The following is a 20,006-nucleotide window of genomic DNA, read 5'->3' on the forward strand; positions in this document are numbered from 1 at the left end:
GATGGGGCTCTTATGTGCTAACTTTCACTCTTTCCAAGTGGCTCCCATTGATCCACAAGTGTTGTAAGGTTGACAGAAATAACCTGTCCTGTAACTTGACAAATGTAAATATAATAAATATATCCATCAAGAGATTTCAGAAGGACCTCATAGCTTTTTTAAAAGAAAGAGGTTTGGGGAATTCTTTTGAGGTCCTGAAGGCAGAGCTCCATGAAGGATTCATGCATAAATTATATTCTATCAATACTTTGATTAAAAAATGAATTGGATTTGTACCCAGAGGTTTTGGGTTTGAAACCTGCCTATGTCCACTTGTGTGAATCAAACTTTTATCACTTATCTGTGTCTCCTGTGTGAAATGACATCTCTAAGGTTGCATCTCATCATCTATCTCTCAAACACTAGGTATACTGGGTTCTAAAGCCCATTTCAGCTCTAGCATTGCATACTACGATGCAAGATCCTTTCTAGAGAGAGAAATCTATGTTCTCAATTCTAAGCTCCTTCCCTGATATTCTGTGCTCTTTGACCTAATACTCTTCTATTTCTGACTCTATATTTTCAGTTCTAAGATCTTTCCTAGCTGTGACATTCAAAAATCCTATGAAATCTAGTACTTGTGTTCGAGGAAAATTAGTGACCCACTGACAACCTTCTTTCTCAGATATGAATTTTCCTACAGATCTCTTAAGACCTTGCAGCTCTACAGAACAGAGAATAATTTGCCATGTTTGTTTCAGTGATATTTTTAAAAGTGATTGCTCCTATGATTCTAGATCCAGAAGGGACCATAAAAGTCTCATAGTTCAAGTCACTCATAAAGCTGAAATTTTAATCTACAGCATCCCTGACAAGAAGTTAGAGGGTCACTACTGACCAAGGAGAGTAAATGGCAGGCTTTAGAGCTGGAGGGGGCCTTAGAACATAATGTTAGAGCTTATCTCAGAGTGTAAAATGCTAGGGAAGGTCAGACATAGAGAAATCTGTTGGCTTAGACTGGAGAACTGGCTCTGAATCAACTAGCAATGTGACCTTAAGAAAGTCACATAGTTTCCCTTAGGGCCTCAGTTTCCTACTTTATAAAATGAGGCAGTTGGAGTAGATAATTTTAAAATTCCAAACCTGCTCTGACTCCATTGTTGGTTATGTCTAATTGATAAGAAGTTCCTCCAGCTAGGTGGCACAATAGATAGAGCCCTGGGCTTGAAATAAGGAAGACTCATTTTCCTGAGTTCAAATATGATCTCAGATACATATTAGAAGTATGACCCTGATCTAGTCACTTAACTCTGCCTCAGTTCCTCATCTCTAAATTGAACTGGAGAAAGAAATGGCAAAGAGAACACCAAAATGAGATCACAGAGTTGGACATGACTGAAATGACTCAACAACAAATTTTCTGTATATTAAATTGAAATCCGACTCCCTATTGCTTCCAAACAAAATTTCTGGTTCTACTTTATGAAGCCATGTTGAACAAGTTTAATCTTTCTTATACATATTTCAATCATTTTGGAGATCAATTTTGAACTATATTCAAAGGGTTTTTATAGGTCTGTATATCAAAGAAGTTAAAAAAAAGGGACAATGAGAAATTTGTACAAAAAATCTAGAGCAACTCATTTTGGGGGGCAGGGTAGCAAAGAATTAGAAATTGAGCAGATGTCCATCAGAAGGGGAATGGCTGAACAAGTTGTGACATTTGAATGCAATGGAATATTCTTATAAGAAATGATAAACAGGATGCTTTCAGAAGAACCTGGAAAGAATTACATGAACTGATGCAAAATGAAGTGGGCAAAAGTAGAACACTGTGCACATTACCAACAATATTGTTATCTCTATCTCTCCCTCTCTCCCTCTCTCCCTCTCCCCTTCTCTCTTTCTCTCTCTCTCCCCTTCTCTCTCTCTCTCTCTCTCTCTCTCTCTCTCTCTCTCTCTCTCTCTCTCTCTCTCTCTCTCTGTCTCTCTCTCTCTCTCTCTCTCTCTCTCCCTCCCTCTCTCTCGCTTTTGCTCTCACTCTTACTCTTTCTCTCCCCCCCATGCACCCTCTTTCACAAAATTGTACTTCTCAATCAGAATACTTACTGCCTTAGGGAGGTGAGAGGGGCAGTAGAATGGAAAGGTGAAAGGGAATTTGTAACAAAATAAAAAAATGCAATGAATGTTAATTTTTTTACATGTGATTGGGGAAAGAAATAAAATATTAATAAAAAATAGGAGACAAAGTTTCCATGAGAATAAAAAGAGGATGCTATTTAGAAAAAATTCCTTGGCCATAAAAATCATTAAAATGCAGAAGATTATTACCATTATCATTACCATATCATTCTAATATTTCAGTAAAGTTACTTCTGGTACCTTATCACGACCTCAATGTTCTTAAAGCCTGTGCCATCAAAGGATGAGTTCTTACAGGTCCTATCAAACTGGAAAGGTTTTCCTGTATGGACCAAAAAATAAACTAGGACTTTCAGAGAACCCAATCATGAGAAGGTTGGCCAAAGGAAATTTTTTTTCTGTCATTGAAATGAAATGAGCAAAAATAAGCATTAGTTTTTGAGGCAGAGGATCTGGATTCAAAATCCAATTCTCCTACTCACTAGCTATAAGACTTTGGTCAAGCCTTCCCTTCCTGTTCTAAATCCCAAGATTCTATAAATGCATGAAGACTTTACTAAGATCTAGAGGAAATGTCAATGATTGATTAAATTGATGTTAAATTATTTTTGCTAAATTACTGATAATTTGTTAAATTACAGTGTCATGAAGTGTGGGAGGTTATTGTCACTAACATCATACTATTAAAATATTGAAACTGGCCCTGAGTTCTCATGGTTGGTACATTTTATCTTACCCTGGAACATTATTCTCCGCCTCATGGAGGGAGCATATTGTTATCAAAATTATTTGGGGGATGGGGGAAGAAAGAATGTTAGAGTGTAATTTCGCTAACAATATAGCAAGTCTTTGACAATTTATAGTCTCAGAGAGGTGCCTAGGACACTAAGAGCTTCAAAAAATGAAAGAATCATAGATTTAGAGTCAGGGGAAACTTAGAAGCCACCAAATCCACTCTATACCTCATTTTACAGATGGGAAATTGAGGAATAGAGAAATTAAATGCCCATAGTCATATAGCTTAGTATATGTTAGACATAGGCTCTGGGTCCAGATTTTCCCAATTCCCAAACTGGTTTAGCTATTCTGTCTTCTGTCATAAATCATATACTGATTGTACAAATGAGAAAAGGAAAGTGTTTTAAATCTCCTTCACTTGACCATTTTGGTGGTTCTAAGACTGATTTTTGAGAGGGGACTCAGAAAATTGGCAGGTTGGGTTTCCTGATGCATTCCTCTCTTCTTTCCCAATCCTCATCTCCCTCTTTCTTAACTCTCCCCTTCTCTTTGGAACTTCCTCCCTACAGACCCCAGAAACAGCAGAAAATGGCCCTGATCCAAAGAGAGAAGTCTTTGCTGAAATCTCAATTTACAAAATGAATTCCCAGAGGGTCTCCAAACCCGGCTTGTATCCGTAGAGCTCAGAATACAGTAAGAGAAGTGATTGTTCTCACATGTCACTCCCATTCATTGGGAGCACAGAGAGCTTATATGATCTTCCCGAGGTCACACAGTAAAGTCAAATAGCAAAGAATGTCAGTCAATGTTTGTATCCTATTAAACCAGCAGCATACTGAGAAGGTGTAGAGCTTTTACTAACCTAGAAATATCAAAAGGATATCCTAGAATGCCTCCTTAGACAGAGAAAATGCTCAGTGGCAGACAAGGGCAATATTTTTTTCTGACTGAGGATGAATGCAATTCCTTCCAACTCTGTAACTTCTTTTCTTTCCTTCTAAATTTGGATGGAACCATATGAGGCCCTTGAATCTTGCCCTAAGAGATGAAGAAACTACTTCATTTCAAAAGCTTATGTAAATATTAGCCTATATTTGGGTCAAATTCTTTTTTTATTAGCCTCTTTCCCCCCATATCCCCACTCCCTTTTCAGGTGTTTTTCTCACAAACTCTTCAATAAGACTTAGTCATACAACTCTTACTAGAAGATAAGCTTAGCAGAAAAAAGCAAGAGGATGAAGAATACATATTGTCCAAACTATGATATGGAGCTGGATAAGTAGCCATTGAGATATACCATCAGATAGATGGATAGATAGATAGATAGATAGATAAATAGAGATATAGATAGATAGAGAGAGAGAGAGAGAGAGAGAGAGAGAGAGAGAGAGAGAGAGAGAGAGAGAGAGAGAGAGAGATACCCTTAGTGCTAGAGAGACATCCCTGGTGGAGAATTTATGGAGACAGAGGGATGAGAATCCAATAGGATGAAAAGTTGTAGAGAGGCTGAAATCTTTTATCAGAGTATCCACATCATCAATGGATTATTTCCTCGTTCCTTCCTTCATTCCTTCATTCCTTCGTTCCTTCCTTCGTTCCTTCCTTCCTCTCTCTTTTCTTCCTTCTTCCTTCCTTTTTTTTTCCTTCTTCCCTCTCTCCCCTGCTATCTCTGTTTATTGTTATCTACAGAACTACTGGATACTTTAAAAAAAAACCAACAATTAAAAACATAAAGAAATCTGATAAATAGGGAGAATCTGTTAACACACTAATGTGGATATACAGAGAGCTCTTTTTAAAAAGACATAAATCTGAAAAAATATTAAAAACAAAGGACTTTGTGCCTTCATGTGGGTGGTAGAATTTCAGAACAAGTATCAGATTAGAATTGTAGATAAGAATATATCTGAAAAGTCTTCTCACTACAGATTCAAGCTTTACTGGAACACTGACCCTCTGAACATGAAGTTAGTACCAAGCACTAAGTATGCAGGACTCTGGATATACAGGAGAAGCATATGCAAATCTGTCCATTTCTCTCCAGTTGTTTCCCTAATGATTACCAAATTGGGAAGGTAACACAGAGATGTGTCTGTCAGAGAAATTTCTCCTTGTTAACCTCAGATAAAAATATAATGGCATTCTTTCCACATTTCAGGATCTCATCTGTCTATCTGTCTGTCCATCCATCATTCCTCTCTCTCTCTCTCTCTCTCTCTCTCTCTCTCTCTCTCTCTCTCTCTCTCTCTCTCTCTCTACTCTGTCTCTCTCTCTGCCTTTCTCACTCTCATCATCTCTACTTATCTGAAGTTTCCGTAAAATTCAAACACTGCTTCTGTGCCCTATGTTACTGTGTTAGGAAATAAGTGCTCTAGAAGTCTTAAGGTGCTACTGAAATAAAAGTTACTATTTTAGTTCATCTGGTCATTTAACTCTCCATTCCTGATGATTCAGAACTGGGGGGGCCATAGTCATTAATTACAATTGGCATAATTATTTCAGTAAATTGTTTATCGTTATTTAGAAAAAATATTTTAATTTTTTAAAGGAATAAATTGAGGCATCTGGGCTAGATGACCTTAAAAAACTAATTTGAAATCCTTTAAACCTGGAAGTATAAGCACATTGATTGCAGCAGCTTGTATTTGTAAAGTTTTTGCTCATAAGAAGCAGAGATGGATGTTTCCAAAGCACTCTAAATAGACTATATTTATTTGTTTTTTAAACCTTTACCTTCTAAGAGAGAAGAGTGGTTTGATTTGAACCCAGGTTCTTCTGACTCCAGACCTGGTGCTTTATCCACTGTGCTATGGTATATTTATTAACAAAATTTCATTTCATTCTATCCCAAACAATCCAATGCAGTTGACAGAGATGATGGCTTTAGTTTTACATGTGGGGAAACAAAGGCTTAAAGAGCTTGAGTGATTTAAAAAAAAAAGATAATCGAACTAATATGTGGCAGAATAAAACTTTGAGTTTAGTCTTCTGACTCGGTGTTTGAGTTTGCCACTACTCCATACACAGATGGCCAATTTTCAAAGAATTAGGATGTAATAAAATATACTTGGCACCAAAATGATACCAAATGTAACTGAATCTTTTTTTTTTTTGATGACTGAAAAGGCATTTCAAAATCTTGACTCGCCTCAGGGTCATCATTATGAACAATTATCAATTGTACCAGAGAGGTTGAGAAGTGCCAGTTACAGTTGATTAAATAACAAACTAACAGAATTTAGTCTGTATTCCTGAGTGTGAATATAAGTTTCTCATTGTAGAAAAAATAATACCTAATGGAATGAAATCCCTTCGAGCATTTCTCCAGTTATCCAAAGTTAGAAAGAGTATCTTTGATGCCTAACAGAACAAAATGAAGCCCTTTTCTCTAAGTATTTCCTTGCATCTTTCGATCCAGCCACATGGTTACTCTTGGGCTGTTTGAGCTGTTTCCAATTTCTGAGTTCTGATGATGAAGGGTATCCCACTGTTTCCTCCACAGTGGAGAGGAACACAGTAAGGCCTTCCAAAGTGTCAGACTCCAAAATTGGATACAGCTCAACAGTCCAGAAGAGCAGCATTAAAAAATGATTAACTACCTCTGAGAGTGAGGAGCTGAATTGAAGCAACTCGCGAGTATTCATGATCAGGGAGGACAAAGAGAACATGGATAAATAGGTGCTAATATAGCAATACAGAAATGTTATTCTGTTCCCATCTCCAGCAGAACTTTCAACCAGCTGTGAATAATAATGTCATCGGATTCATTGAGAGCTGAAAGGGTTTTTACTGATTATCAAATTCAACCTTCTTATTCAACAAATGAAGAAACTAAGGACCAAAGAGAGGATGTGATTTATCTGAGGTCATCACATAATTACTGAATGACAAATTGGGGATTAACACCCAGAATGACTGATTTCAAGGCCTCCAAGTCCCTTTCTTTTACTTTTAAAATTATAAGAAGTTTTTGCTTTTTTTTTTCCAGATTACATGTCAATACAATTTTTCAGTACTCATTTCCTGATATTTTGCAATCCATATTCTCTCTCTCTTTTCCCCTCTCCCTCTCTCTGCTTCTCTTTCTTCCTCTGTCTCTCTAATTCTCTTTCTCTCTCGTTCCCTCCCTCCCTCTATCCCCCTCCTTTCTCTCTCTTCCCCTCTCCCTCTCTCTGTTTCTCTCTCTCTCCTTCTATATTTGACTCTCTCTAATTCTTTTTCTCTCATTCCCTCTCTCTCTTGTCTTCCTTCCATTTTTTTTCCCCTCTCTCCTCTGCTATCAATATTTATTATTATTTACAGAACTACTGGATTAAATTAATTAAATTTAAATAAATTTAAAACATTTATAATTTAATATAATTTTATATTTTTATTTATATATACATATTTTATGTATATAATAAATAGTATATATTTATAATATAATAAATAAAAAATTAAAAATTAAAAAAAATAAAATAAATTTAAAAAATCTAACAATGAAAACATAAAGGAATCTGATGAGGAAGAGGGAGAATCTGTTAACACACTAATGTGGATATACAGAGAGCTCTTTTTAAAAAGACATAAAATCTCCATTTACTTTTCTTGCCTTATCATAACTCTATACTATTCTTTCATGTATTCTAATCCCCAGATCAGAGTCTGTTAATATTTTTTGTGTTTTATACTCCTTTGTAATTCATATAATGCCTATAGATATCCACTCAAAATCATCTTTAAAAAATTAACTAAAGAAGTGCTAAAATTCAGTTAGTACTCAGTGAAAATAAAGCTATATATATATTTTTTTTTCCTCAATATAAGTCCACCATCTCCATTAGATCTATTCATGGACCTCTTGGGAATCTGTAGACCTTAGGGTAATATTCTAGGTGAACTGCTTTACTCACTTATTTTCCTGATATGCCTTATTCCATTAGCCTTGCCTATGGGGCTGTCATTCCACCCACTCATCCCATTCCAAAGCTCAGAATGTCCATTCTTCTCAATTTTATCTCTTCTCTAACATAGACATCAAACCCCATCTCCCCTGTGACCAGCCTGGCCTGAAGGGTAAAATGGAAGTGGGGGGACTCAATAATTTTAAAACCTTATATAGCTCAAACCTTCTAGATTCAGTGCTCTAAATTCCATACAGCTCTGACATCCTGTGTTGTAAGATTCTGTCCAGTTCTCTAACATCTTATTCTAGAGTTCCTTCCAGACCTAATATCTAATGTTCCAAAATATCTTCTAGCTCTAACATCCTATGTCCCAAAGTATCATCCAGCTTTAATATCCAATAAGGCCCTTTCTAGATCCCACATCACATGTGTTTAAGCTCTTTCAGCCTCTAACATCCTCTTCTAAAGTCCTATTCAGCGCTAACATCCTTCATTTTTTTTTACCTCCAGCTCTAACATCCTTTCTAAATCTTGCATTCTAAAATCCCTTCAGGCTCTAATATTTTTTCCAGGAAACAATTGCAATTTAATGGTAGTGAATGGGACTTTTAGATACTCTAAACAAATGAGGGAAAGAAGGATTTCAGAGGGTTGCCTTTTGGACCACTGTCCACAGTTCTCAGCCTCTAATATCTTCTTCTAAAGTCCCTTCCAGCTCCAGGATCCTGTGCTTTAAGGTGCCTTCTGTGTAAGGTCAGACTATATCTGCAGTACTATGTTTAGCTTTAGGAGCCACATTTTAAGGATATTAGCAACATGATGTGCATCTTACAAAGAGGAGTCAGAATGACCTGGGCTAGAGTCTATTACCAAGGAAGACTGGTTAACAGAATTGAGGGGTTTTTTGTTTTTGGCCTGGAGAAGACATAGCAGGGCATGCTAGCTGTCTTTAAGTAATTAAGAGTTGTCCTATGGGAGAAGAATTCCCTTGCTCTTCTTAACCCTAGAGGGAAATAACTAGGTGAAATAATTTTCTAATAATTGGAGTTATCTAAAAGTAGAATGGAATATCTCAAGAGGTAGAGTTTTCCCTCTTTGGAGGTCTGAGTTCAGATGAGTATTTTGGGAGAATAGAGTAGAGGAGATTCAAGAAGAAGTTGAAATTGATGGGTCCTGAAGTCCTTTCTTTTCCTAAGGTCCCTTCCAGCTCTATGGCGCCTCCCAAATGTGATATGATTTATTATCTGTGCCATTTATGCTACACATTCTATGTTGCCTTGTATCCCTAAAGATACTTTCCTGTGCATAAATATGAGCTCCTTTAGGAAGATTTATTTTTGTCTCTGTATTCCCTGGAGCCTGGCATAGTGTCTGGAACCTAGCATGTACTTAATAAGTGATTATTAATTCTGTATTTTGTCTTACCTTCCTAGGTTAATTTTTTCTGGTTCATCTGGGTGAGATACTAAAGGGCACAGACATCAAGAGACTCCATGGATCAAGTATACGTATTAGCAAACCCCACCCACCTTGGTTCATCCCATCCACTCCACCTTCCTATGCCAAAGACATGATACAGAGGTTGGGAATGGGAATCAAGAGAGAGGAGAGGTCTGAACATTTCCCAAATGGACTAATAAGATAATTTGTTGTCTAGACCTAATCATTAACATTGCTCATGAATAAAGCAAAAGTCACCAGATGGCATTAATAGTGATGCTGCTTAAGGAGAAAATTATGAAGTTAACATTTAAGAGACTGTCTGATAAACCTGAAACAGAGAATCGGAGACTCATGGAATCTCAGAGCTGGGAAGGGACCACAGTGTCTACTTATCTAACCTATACCAGAAAAGGACCCTTGGATTTAGAATGTCAGAGGTCAAAGGGCTCTTGGAACATAGAAAATTAGATCTAGACAAGACATGAGGCAATGGCAATAAAAATCACTTTAATTTAGAAGAGTTTCATTTGAGTTTAGTAGAGATCACCCAGTTTGATGTCCTTATTTTGTGGACTGAGAAACTGAAGCTTCGAGTAGGGAAGTGACTTTTTTAGGAAGACTTATATGGAATGCTTTAAAAACCTGAAAAGGCCAAAGAAATGCTGACCATTAGTAGCAGAGGCAGGTTCTAAGTGGAGGTCAATTGACCCCAACTACACGGTTCATTCCAATATGGCAAAATGCCTTTGTACAGATATGAATAAGAAGTGGCTCTCACCTGAAATCCAATCCCTATATGAGGTAATTATTGCCAAACTGGAATGTAAGGGTTCTCAGTCGACTTTCCTTCTCAATATTATTTTTATCTTGGTATCATTTTTCATTGATATAAAATCTTTCTTGTGAGAAGAGCAAAGTATTTTGTTTAACTTCTTTGTTAAACAGACCTTAATGTTTATAATAAAATTCAGTTTAGGAAACAGAATAGAAGACATTATCTCCAAAAGCAACTGAGATATAAAAAATTCCATTTACAGATTAGGAAACGGAGACTTAGACAGGCTAAATGATTTGGGAAATTCATAGCTAGTGAATGGTAGAAAAGAAATTTGAAAATGTCTCCTGATTCCTGATGCAGGGCTCTTAGTGCTATTTGCACTCTTTGTTCATTGCTCAAAATCTCTCAAAGGTCCCCGAGTATTTGTGGGATGAGGTTCAGATTTTTCAGCCTGGCATTTTTATTCTTCCACAATCTGTCTATATTCAAATTTGTTATTGTCCAACTGTTTTTCAGTCATGTCTGACTCTTCATCATCCCATGTAGGGTTTTCTTTGCAAAGATACTGGAATGATTTATCATTTGGTTAAGTGATTTGCCCAGGATCACACAGCAGTGAGTGCCTGAATCCAGATTTGAACTCATATCTTCCTGACTCCTGACTGGGCACACTATTCATGGTACAACCTAGTTGCCCAAACTCTAACTCCATGAGGTCAAATTAACAAAGAAATAAAGGTTACTGAACTATATATGAGGACCCCCATGGGAAGTATATTGACTTAGAGAAGCATCTGGTCATGGACAGCTAGGTAATTCAGTGGATAGAGTACCAGACCTGGAGTTGGGAGGTCCTGGTTTCAAATCTGACCTCAGATACTTCCTAGCTGAAGTCCTAAGGCAAGTCATTTAAACCATTTACCTTCGATTTTAAGACAAAAAGTAAGGGTTTAAAAAAAAATAAAGCACATTGCCCTTTTGAATGTTGTGTTGTGTGCAGTGATGGGAGTCCTGCCTTTGACACTTCTCTACCATACACAATTTCCTTTTGCCTCACTTATGCTTCAACCCAGGAAGAGTATTTGGTTTCCTGAATACATCTCTCACTTTTCTATTGTGCTTTCTTATACCCTTTCTTATGCTTGGAGTCCTACCCCTTCCTCTCCCATCTCTATTGTTGAAATCCCATTCATTGTCCAAAGCCCAACTCCATTTCCTCCAGCCATTCAGAAACTGTCTTCTTTTCATAACTGTAACACTCCTTTATTTGCCCGGCTCTCATGCCTCCTACCATATTCCATTTGGCACAACAGCCATATTTGCCTACCTAAGTGTTATCTACCTGGGACCATTTTGACTTCAGAATGCAATTAAAGCCTATTTTACTGAATCTGAGATTCAAATCCTGCCTTTGCCACATGCGTAACCTTGGGAAAGTCGCTTTCCCTTTTTATGATTTATGTCCATCATCTACCAAATAAATGGCACAGGTTTTACTACATGCCGGAGAAAGAATCCTGCACAGGGACTTTGTGTGTAACTGGTGTTGGATAAAGCCTGAAAGTAACATTGGCCCCTTCCCTGTGGGGAAAATGAAACAGGGTCTAGTTTCCCCTGTTCTGACCCTATCAATCAGGATATCATTTTCTGTACTGCTATGGGAGTATTTAATCTTGGGAAGTTTGATTTACTACTCAAGCTTAGAATAATTACGAACATTCTATCTCCTGCAATTATTAGACTTCTGGGTCCCTCCACACAAAGGTCAGGGAGAGCCCTTAGGCAAAAATCTCTAGACTTCAGGAGCTCACATGTACACCTCCCTTTCTGTTGCCCTTTCTGCTCTCCTGATGCACACAGGACTCTGACACGACCAGTCAGAGTCAAGTGCTGTCCCAATTCTTGTAGCTCACACTGGCCCCCACTCCTCAGTCCTGCTCTGTGCTCTGGACTGGTCTTATTCCTTTCATCGATTTTTTAGTCTTAGAAATTCTCATTGGCTATTGTGTCATGGAGGATTTGTGATCTGAATTGATGGTCTACACAGAAGAAATCATGGAACCTTTGAGATATGGAGTCCCCAATTTAGAAGGAACACTGAAGCATGGCATCCCCTCTTCAAGTCTTTGCCTGTAGACATTCATGAATGGGGAACTCACTACTTCTCAAGGCATTCCATTGCACTGTCACTGATCTCTCAGTATTAGTGTTAGGAATCCCATGAACAAATTTCATCCTTTTCCCTACATGTTGGACCAGACATCGCATGGATACTCTAGAGCAAATATGAATATTCTCAGTTCATTGATGGAGATGTCAAAATCTAGGGAGAGCATGGTGGACTGACATTACAGGAAAGGTCTCAGGTCTTCTCTCTCCCTCTATTTAAGAATCCATAGATATCTGAGTTTAGAAAACATCTCATCCCTTTATCCTCACTAATTTGGTCCATCTGTCTTTAACTGCAGCTTATTTACAGTTTCAATCGATGATCAGCCTGAGATCTAGAGAAGCAAACCTCCTACTGCCTTAGCCCTCAACAGAATGAAAAGAAAATGGAGTAACCCTTGCTTCTTTCCCTCCCATCTCCTCCCTCAGGGTCCTGTGAGGACTTGGGTAAGATTATGAAATATTAATGTGTTGTGTCTCATTAAGGTGTCTAGAGAAGAAAAGCAGGAAAATAGAGGAACTGCTGGTTAACAAAATGAATGTTGATGGTGGAGGTAAAGGTATGAGAGACTGGAGCAATTGATAGAACCATGTAAACTCCTCGTGTGATCAAGACCCTCCATATATTGTAACTTAAAAGAATCTCTGAATTTCTTCTGTTTTTGTTAGATTAATGTAATCTTGGGAGGAGGTCTGGAGGTATCATGTTTAAATATTAATAGACCGTGTCTGAATACTCATTAAGATGCCCTATTCGTATTTAGCTAGTAGAATAAATAGTAGATTCAGACAACATAACTGGAACAAATCTGTTCTGAATCTCCCTTGGAGGACCTATTATCTAGCGTACATCTGTTCTGTGTGTCTACAAACTTACAACATATACCCAATGCTTGGCTACAATCTAGGTAGACTCCATTTACAATATTCTCTGATCTAGTAACCCTGTCAAAAACAGAAATGGGGTTAATCTGGCACAACTTGCTCTTGACAAAACCTTTTGCCACTTTGAGATCAGTTTCCTTTCCCAAATTTTTACCAATCATCCCTTTAATAATTCATTTCAGAAACTTTTCAGGAACCAAAATTGATTTCACAGGCCACTCTGTTATCTCCCCTATGAAGATGACTCTGAAATCAGTAACTCTCCATCCCCTACTGCTCTCTAGTGATGATTTTTGCCTTATGAAATTTCTCATAGCATAATTCATGAACCTTTCTCTGGGAAACTCTCTGTAAATCGTCAAGTGCTATGCAAATGGAGGATATGTTATTATTATTTACTTCATGGGGACAAGCTAGGGATCAAATGGAATAATGTATATGAAAGTGCTTTTTAAATATCTACAGCTCACTACAAGGAATCACATTATAAAACTAAATGCTACAATCACCATTTAAAAAGGGAAGCCCCCCATTTCTGCTAATCCCAATCTTGACAAAATCACAAAGAGAGAGCTAGAAAGAATTTTAAAGATCCTCATGCTATAGAAATCGAGCTTTAGTAAAGGCATGGGAACAACTTGCCAGTCTATTAGTGATAGAACTGGGACTAGAACTCAATTTGCCCCATTTCCAATCTATTAGTGTCCTTTCCACCATAATATGTGAATGAATGAGTTTTTCTCTGAATTCAAGATGATAAGAGCTATCATTTCTACAATTTCACATTTTATAAGGTACTTCATGCCTATTATGATTTTTGATCTTCAAAATAATCCTTCAGTGTATAATTAGGTACCAGAATACCATGGGAAACATGTTAGATTTTGAGTCAGAAGGTTTGAATCTTGGTTCTGTTACTCCTTGCTTGACCTTGGGTAGGACAGCACTATCCTTGACCCCCATTTTTTTTTTTAGTAAAATGTGTTGGACTAGATAGCCTCTAAAATCCTTTCAAGTTCAAAATTGATAATTGCTATCCTACATATTGGGAAAGTGATCTCAGAAAAAGAAACTAATAAACCCTGAGTCACAAAATTAGTAATCCCTCAGTCAGGTTGTGAAATTAGGATTTTTGCCTCCAAACCTTCTACTCCTCTTACCTCATACTGCTTCTTTTGTTAATGGCTTCAAAACAACACAATCAGTCAACTAGCCTTTATTTAGAGCCTACTGTGTGCTAGGCACTATGCTAAATGTTAGGGATACAATGGAAGTCACCCCACCCCCACCCATTAGGAGTCCCTTCTCTTAAGATGCTCACCATCTCATTAAATTATGTTTGTCCCAGAAAGAACTATCAAAGAAAAAATAGGCTTCCTTCACAGGTAGTGAGCTGTCCACCATCAGAGGACAGTCAAGTTGAGCATGATTGACCATCAGTGATTGATGTAATGAGAGGGATTCCTTTCTGTGTGGGAATTGTCCTTGATGACCTCTGAGGTCCCTCTTAGCTAAGATTCTTTTATTTATATCTTTCTATTTTCTTTTGCCATGTTCTCTCTGCCTTCAGTGAAATCATCCATTATGTTAATATGAGCCCAGTGGCTGCTGCTTAATTTTAATTTTACATCCTTTGTGCTTAATTTATTTTCCATGTACATTATACCTTATTTCTTTTGTGCTCAATTTGACTGTCCATATACCTTAGTTGGACGACACACTTCACCAATTTTCTCCTATTTTTATTATCTTACGGCAAGGAAATAAATCTTTCAAAGATTCTCTCCTCAGTGGGCTGTATAATTGCAGACAAATTTTTTGCTTAGACAAATTCTATTCTTAGCAAAAACTTGCTTTGGCAGACCCATGTGGTTCAACCGTAACAATAATAATAATAATAATAATAATAATAATAATAATAAATAGCCCTTTTGTAGCATCTTTATTTCTCTATTCTTGGAGAACCTTTTGATTTTTAACAAATAAGAAATAATTAATTCTCAATGTACAGAGGCAGATGTTACTATCCTGTGGTTTTCAATGGGGAAACTGACATAGAGGTTTAACAGCAATTCTGGAAAGCATATGTCAGGCAGAGATATCCACATGCAGTTTTAAGAATCTTCAATAAGACATAACAGAATTTAGCAATTTTTGAGACTGACTGCAGTTGCTTATTGATTGCATTCTATGAAAGAGAGAAAGTTTCATTCATTCAAAGTTTGGCACAAATGTTCCATTTTCTACAAAATCACTTGCTTTGGCCCTTCTGGCTGTAAATCCACACACTCCCCCTAAATTACTACAGTGCTAAATTCTTGGTGTTCTTGATAGGGAAATTAACTCAAAAGTTCAACAGCAGGACCACTCTATTCCTTTAGGGCTTATTTTTAATTTGATACAGACTCCTAACCTTTTAGAATTTGAAGTGAACTTATAGCCCACATTTTGCAAAAGGGGAAACTGAAGCATACAGAAGAAAAGTGATTCAGAAGGACAACTACTTGATCACATGGGGATATGATTGGGGATGTAAACTCTAAGTGATCACCATAATGCAAATATAAATAATATGGAAATAGGTTTTGATCAGTGACACATATAAAGCCCAATGGAATTGATTGTTGGCTGTGGGAAGAGGGGGAGGGGGTGGAAACATGAATCATGTAACCATGGAAAATATTCTAAATTAATTGATTAAATAAAAACTTTCAAATCACACAAAAAAAGAAGAAAAGTGATTTAGTAACCCTAGAGTCATAGATCCAATCCTAGGAAGGTTCTCAGAGTATATCTACTCCAGCTACATCATTTTGCAGAAATGTAAAGTGAGACAGAGAAAGGAAATGACTTGTTAACATCATTATAGCCAGTCAGGGACAGAGTTGGTGTTTGGGAAGAGAATGGGCATTTATTACAATCAGACCTATCTACTGTTCATATGCTTTCTATTGCAGTATGAACCCTTCCCCAACTTATCGTGTATTATCCGGTACTGCTACTTTTTAGGGGCATCATGGTGGCATCAATAGAGAGCCACCTTAAGAGTCCTGAGCTCATGACCTGTTTCTGACACATGGCCAGAAGCGAGTTACCCATGGGCACAAGTGAAAGATAGATTGATAACTCAAGGGAGGAGGAAGTCATCATTTGGAGCAACTTAAAGATCTCCATCACATCTTGCATAACATGAGTCTTTATGGAGTATAATTTCCTCATCTGAAGAGTAAAGAGGTTGGATTAGAGGGTGTCTTTATGAACCCATCATCTTAAGTACTCAAAACAAATTACTATGAGAGGTCCCAACAGATACCCAGATCATGGTATCAGGGAAGGCTCCTTGGAAAGAGTGGTATTTCACTTAATCTTGAAAGAGTGGTAGGAAATCAATGGATGAAGAGGTGTCGTGAGATCTAGGTGCTGGCCTCCAGAGAACTCTAGAGACTTTTGGGAAATTATGGGTAAGAGTGGCTCAGGATGAGAAGTCACAGAGGGATGAAGATCTGAGCTCGAGAGGGCGACTCAAGGCAACAGAGCAGACAACACAACCAAGCGATGAAGCCGGGACACTTACAGGTTTGCAGTTGGTGGGTTTGCCATTCATGTCAGTGGCAGGTGGCGTCAGATAATCCCAGTCACGGCCTTTGTTGTAGGTTATCAGTGTTGTGACCTTTCCATCAATCTTTTGGTTGGCCAGGAAGACTCCTTTGACACCTCTGACCTGTGGCAGAAACATGACAGGAATGAAGAACAAGCTTTTAGATTGCCCATTCAAAGGTTTATACTGTTTCCCATGTTGCTGCATCTCTGCCCGCCATGATTTATGGCTCAAAAGGCCCTTCTCCATTCCCCTTCAAGTCCGCAAAGCTGAGGGACAAGGCAATAAAGAACCTCAATTAGATTCTGGGCTTCTCTTTCCCAGTAAATGTGAGTCAATACTCAAGCACAGTGAGAAAAAGGAGAGTGCCTTAGCAATCCATTTATCCATGTTAGTATGCATGCATTCATTCCTCCTTTACCCAATAAACATTTGCTTCGCACCTTAGGCTGGGGGAGGAGAAAATAAACATTTATATACTGTCTGCTATGTGCCAGGTACTGTGTTAAACACTTTACAAATATAAGCTCATTTGATCCTTATGACTACTCTAGAGACACCTCCTTAACCTTTCTGGTACTGCCATCTTGTCCCTTTACTCCAACTCCTAACTTAGATTATTCCTTCACAGATAGGGACAACTTTCTTCCTCTAAAAAATAAATCAAAACCTAGCCTTTCTTTGAAGAATCAATACTATGTATTGGTTCCAAGGCAGAAAGAGAAGTGAGAACTAAGCAATGGGGTTATGTGACTTGCCCAGGGACACACAGTTAGAAAGTGACTGAGGTCAGATTTGCACCCAGGACTTCCTGTCTGTAGCTGTGGATCTCAACCTACCAAGTCACCCAGTTGCCATCTGAGGACAATTTTCTAGTTAATTAATGCTTATCAGACTGAGACATCAGAAATGAGAGGCTAATCAGACATATGATGATGTAAGATTTGGCAGTCCTTCCTATAAAATAGCTAATCCTTCTTTATTCTTTATTTTATTCCAGTGACACATTTACATAAAAGTTTTCCAAAGTTACATGATTCATGTCTCCTTCCCCTGTTCCTTCCCCCCTCCTGGAGCTGACAAGCAATTCCACTGAATTATACACGTTATCACACAAAACATTTTCATCTTATTCATTTTTGTAAGAGAGTAATCATATAAAAACCAAAACTCAAAATCAACAAATGATATGTCTAACACTTAAAAAAACCAAACAAACATAACTCTTACTTTCTGCCTTCAGAATCAATACTGGGCTAGGCAGTGGGGGTTAAGTGACCTACCTAGAGTCACACAGCTAGGAAGTATCAAGGTCAAATTGGAACCCAAGACTTCCCATCCCTGGTCTTGGCTCCAAACCCACTGAGCCACCCAGCTGCTTCCACTAATCCTCTTCTAGAACGGGATAGGACTCTCTTTTGTGGGATGGAACTCAACCATCCTACAGGAAACTTACTGTCAGAGTTGAGATTCAGAACCACTTAGATAGAATCAAAATAAGGAATCAAGATGCAGGGACTGGAGGCAGGTAGGTAGCTAGAATGAGAGTCCAACCTAGAGGCTGGAGATCTTGGGTTCAAATATAACCTCAGACACTTGCCAGCTGTGTGACGCAGGGAAAGTCACTTAACTCCCACTGCCCAGCCATTATGGCTCTTCTGCCTTGGAACCAATACATAATATTAATTGGAAGGTAGAAGGTATGTGTAAAAAAGGATACAGAGACTGTTGTAGAGCTAAATGTCTGTCTGAATCATCTCCATTTCCCACAATTCCAGTCAAATTTCACAAAATTTCATGTATGAATAACATACATATACACACATACAAATATAGTAATATATGTTTAGATGTGATATAGATGTGTGTGTGTGTGTGTGTGTATATCCTTATTCACTTAGTGTAGTTTAGCTCTGACATCGTTATAACTATAAGTGGGGTCCTTTCAGCCTCTTTCCCACATATTGGCACCGACAGACCCTGGGGGTACTTGAGTTCATCCTTTAAAACTCCACTCAATAAACACCTCCTGAAGGATAACTTCTTTATTGCTCAAGATATATGCCTTTTCTCTTTTGAACTCACAAAGCAGTTTTGTCTTTATGCTTTTTTTAATTTGGAAAATTAAATTAAATTAATTAAGATTTTTTCCATGGTTACCATTCATGTTCTTTCTCTCTCCTCCTCCCACCCCCCCTCCCATAGCTGACACTCAATTCCACTGAGTTTTACATGTGTCATTGATCATGTCTTTATGCTTTTGATGGCCTTATCATGCATACCACTTTTAACTATGCCATCATGGCACCTATCCATGGGCCATCATTACCTCTTGTTACCTGATCAGTCTTTGGAACAGGGACTGTGTACATATTTTCTTTGTCTCTTCCCAGCCTCAAACATAGTGAGTCACATACTAGAATTTATATGGTGTTTACTATGTGCAAGGCACTGTGCTAAGTGGTTTTACAGATAATATCTCATTTGATCCTCATAAAAATTCCTGAAATGGAGGTGCTATGATTATCCTCACTTTGAAGGTAAAGAAACTAAGATGATAGAGGTTAAATGATTTACTCAAGATCATGCAGCTAGTAAGTGTTTGAGGCTGGATTTGAACTTAAATCTTTTTATCTCCAGGGCCATCATTCTATCTATTGTATCACCAACTCTCCCATAGTAGGTGCTACCCAATTATTTGTGGCTTCAAGAAAAGATCCTCAGCTGGTCCCTTCTTTACTCTGTACTCCCACATGGCAAAACATCACGACTAGCAATACCAAAACTAGTTTGTCCAAGAATATGCCAACATTGTTTGCATGGTGTACTTTCCTTAAGAATCATGGGCACAGTGGATGTTGGCAGAAGTGAGGAAGGAATCATCTAGCTTAATGACAGTTTTCATTACCTAATGCCTACTGGAAACTTTTCAGAAAATCTCCCAAAAGTCTAGGAATCCAGGCTGTCTGACTCCATATCATGTGCTTTAGATATATCCCCACAAAATAGGAATTACACTGACAGGGAATATCTCTGACAAAGGAAAACACCATTAAAAATGTAGCCATCAGTTTGAAAGAAATGATCATAATTTGAAGTGCCTGACTTTGTTCCACTTGTCATCCCTGACAGATGACGAGCTGGCAGTGTTAGATGGGAGCTGGGCCACTATTCCTGTTGCTTTAGCAAGGCATTTTATTTCTGGAGGAACCCTCTGGAGAGGCGCCATCTTTGCAAGCTACTGAACCTTGAATTAGAAACCTGCTGCTATTGCCTTCAAAAGAGACATCACTGTGTTAGGAAGCAGAAGGGAACTGTCATGGTAGAAGTGGCTTCAAACCTAGTTAAGGGCAGTGAACACATGGGAATATCAACTCTTTGTGTT

The 20,006-nt window shown here is 37.9% G+C and overlaps 1 protein-coding gene across 4 annotated transcripts in view; it reads right to left on the reverse strand.

The window, feature by feature from the left end:
- Positions 1–20,006, reverse strand: part of SORCS2 (sortilin related VPS10 domain containing receptor 2) — a 1,375,930-nt gene that overhangs the window by 180,604 nt on the left and 1,175,320 nt on the right. For all 4 annotated transcript variants that reach the window (XM_001372355.3, XM_056802395.1, XM_056802396.1 and 1 more), the window contains one exon: positions 16,598–16,744. In XM_001372355.3, the coding sequence (XP_001372392.2) occupies positions 16,598–16,744 (147 nt within the window). The remainder of the gene's footprint in view (positions 1–16,597; positions 16,745–20,006) is intronic.

Source organism: Monodelphis domestica, chromosome 6, assembly GCF_027887165.1.
Source record: "Monodelphis domestica isolate mMonDom1 chromosome 6, mMonDom1.pri, whole genome shotgun sequence".
NCBI classification, from domain to species: domain Eukaryota; kingdom Metazoa; phylum Chordata; class Mammalia; order Didelphimorphia; family Didelphidae; genus Monodelphis; species Monodelphis domestica.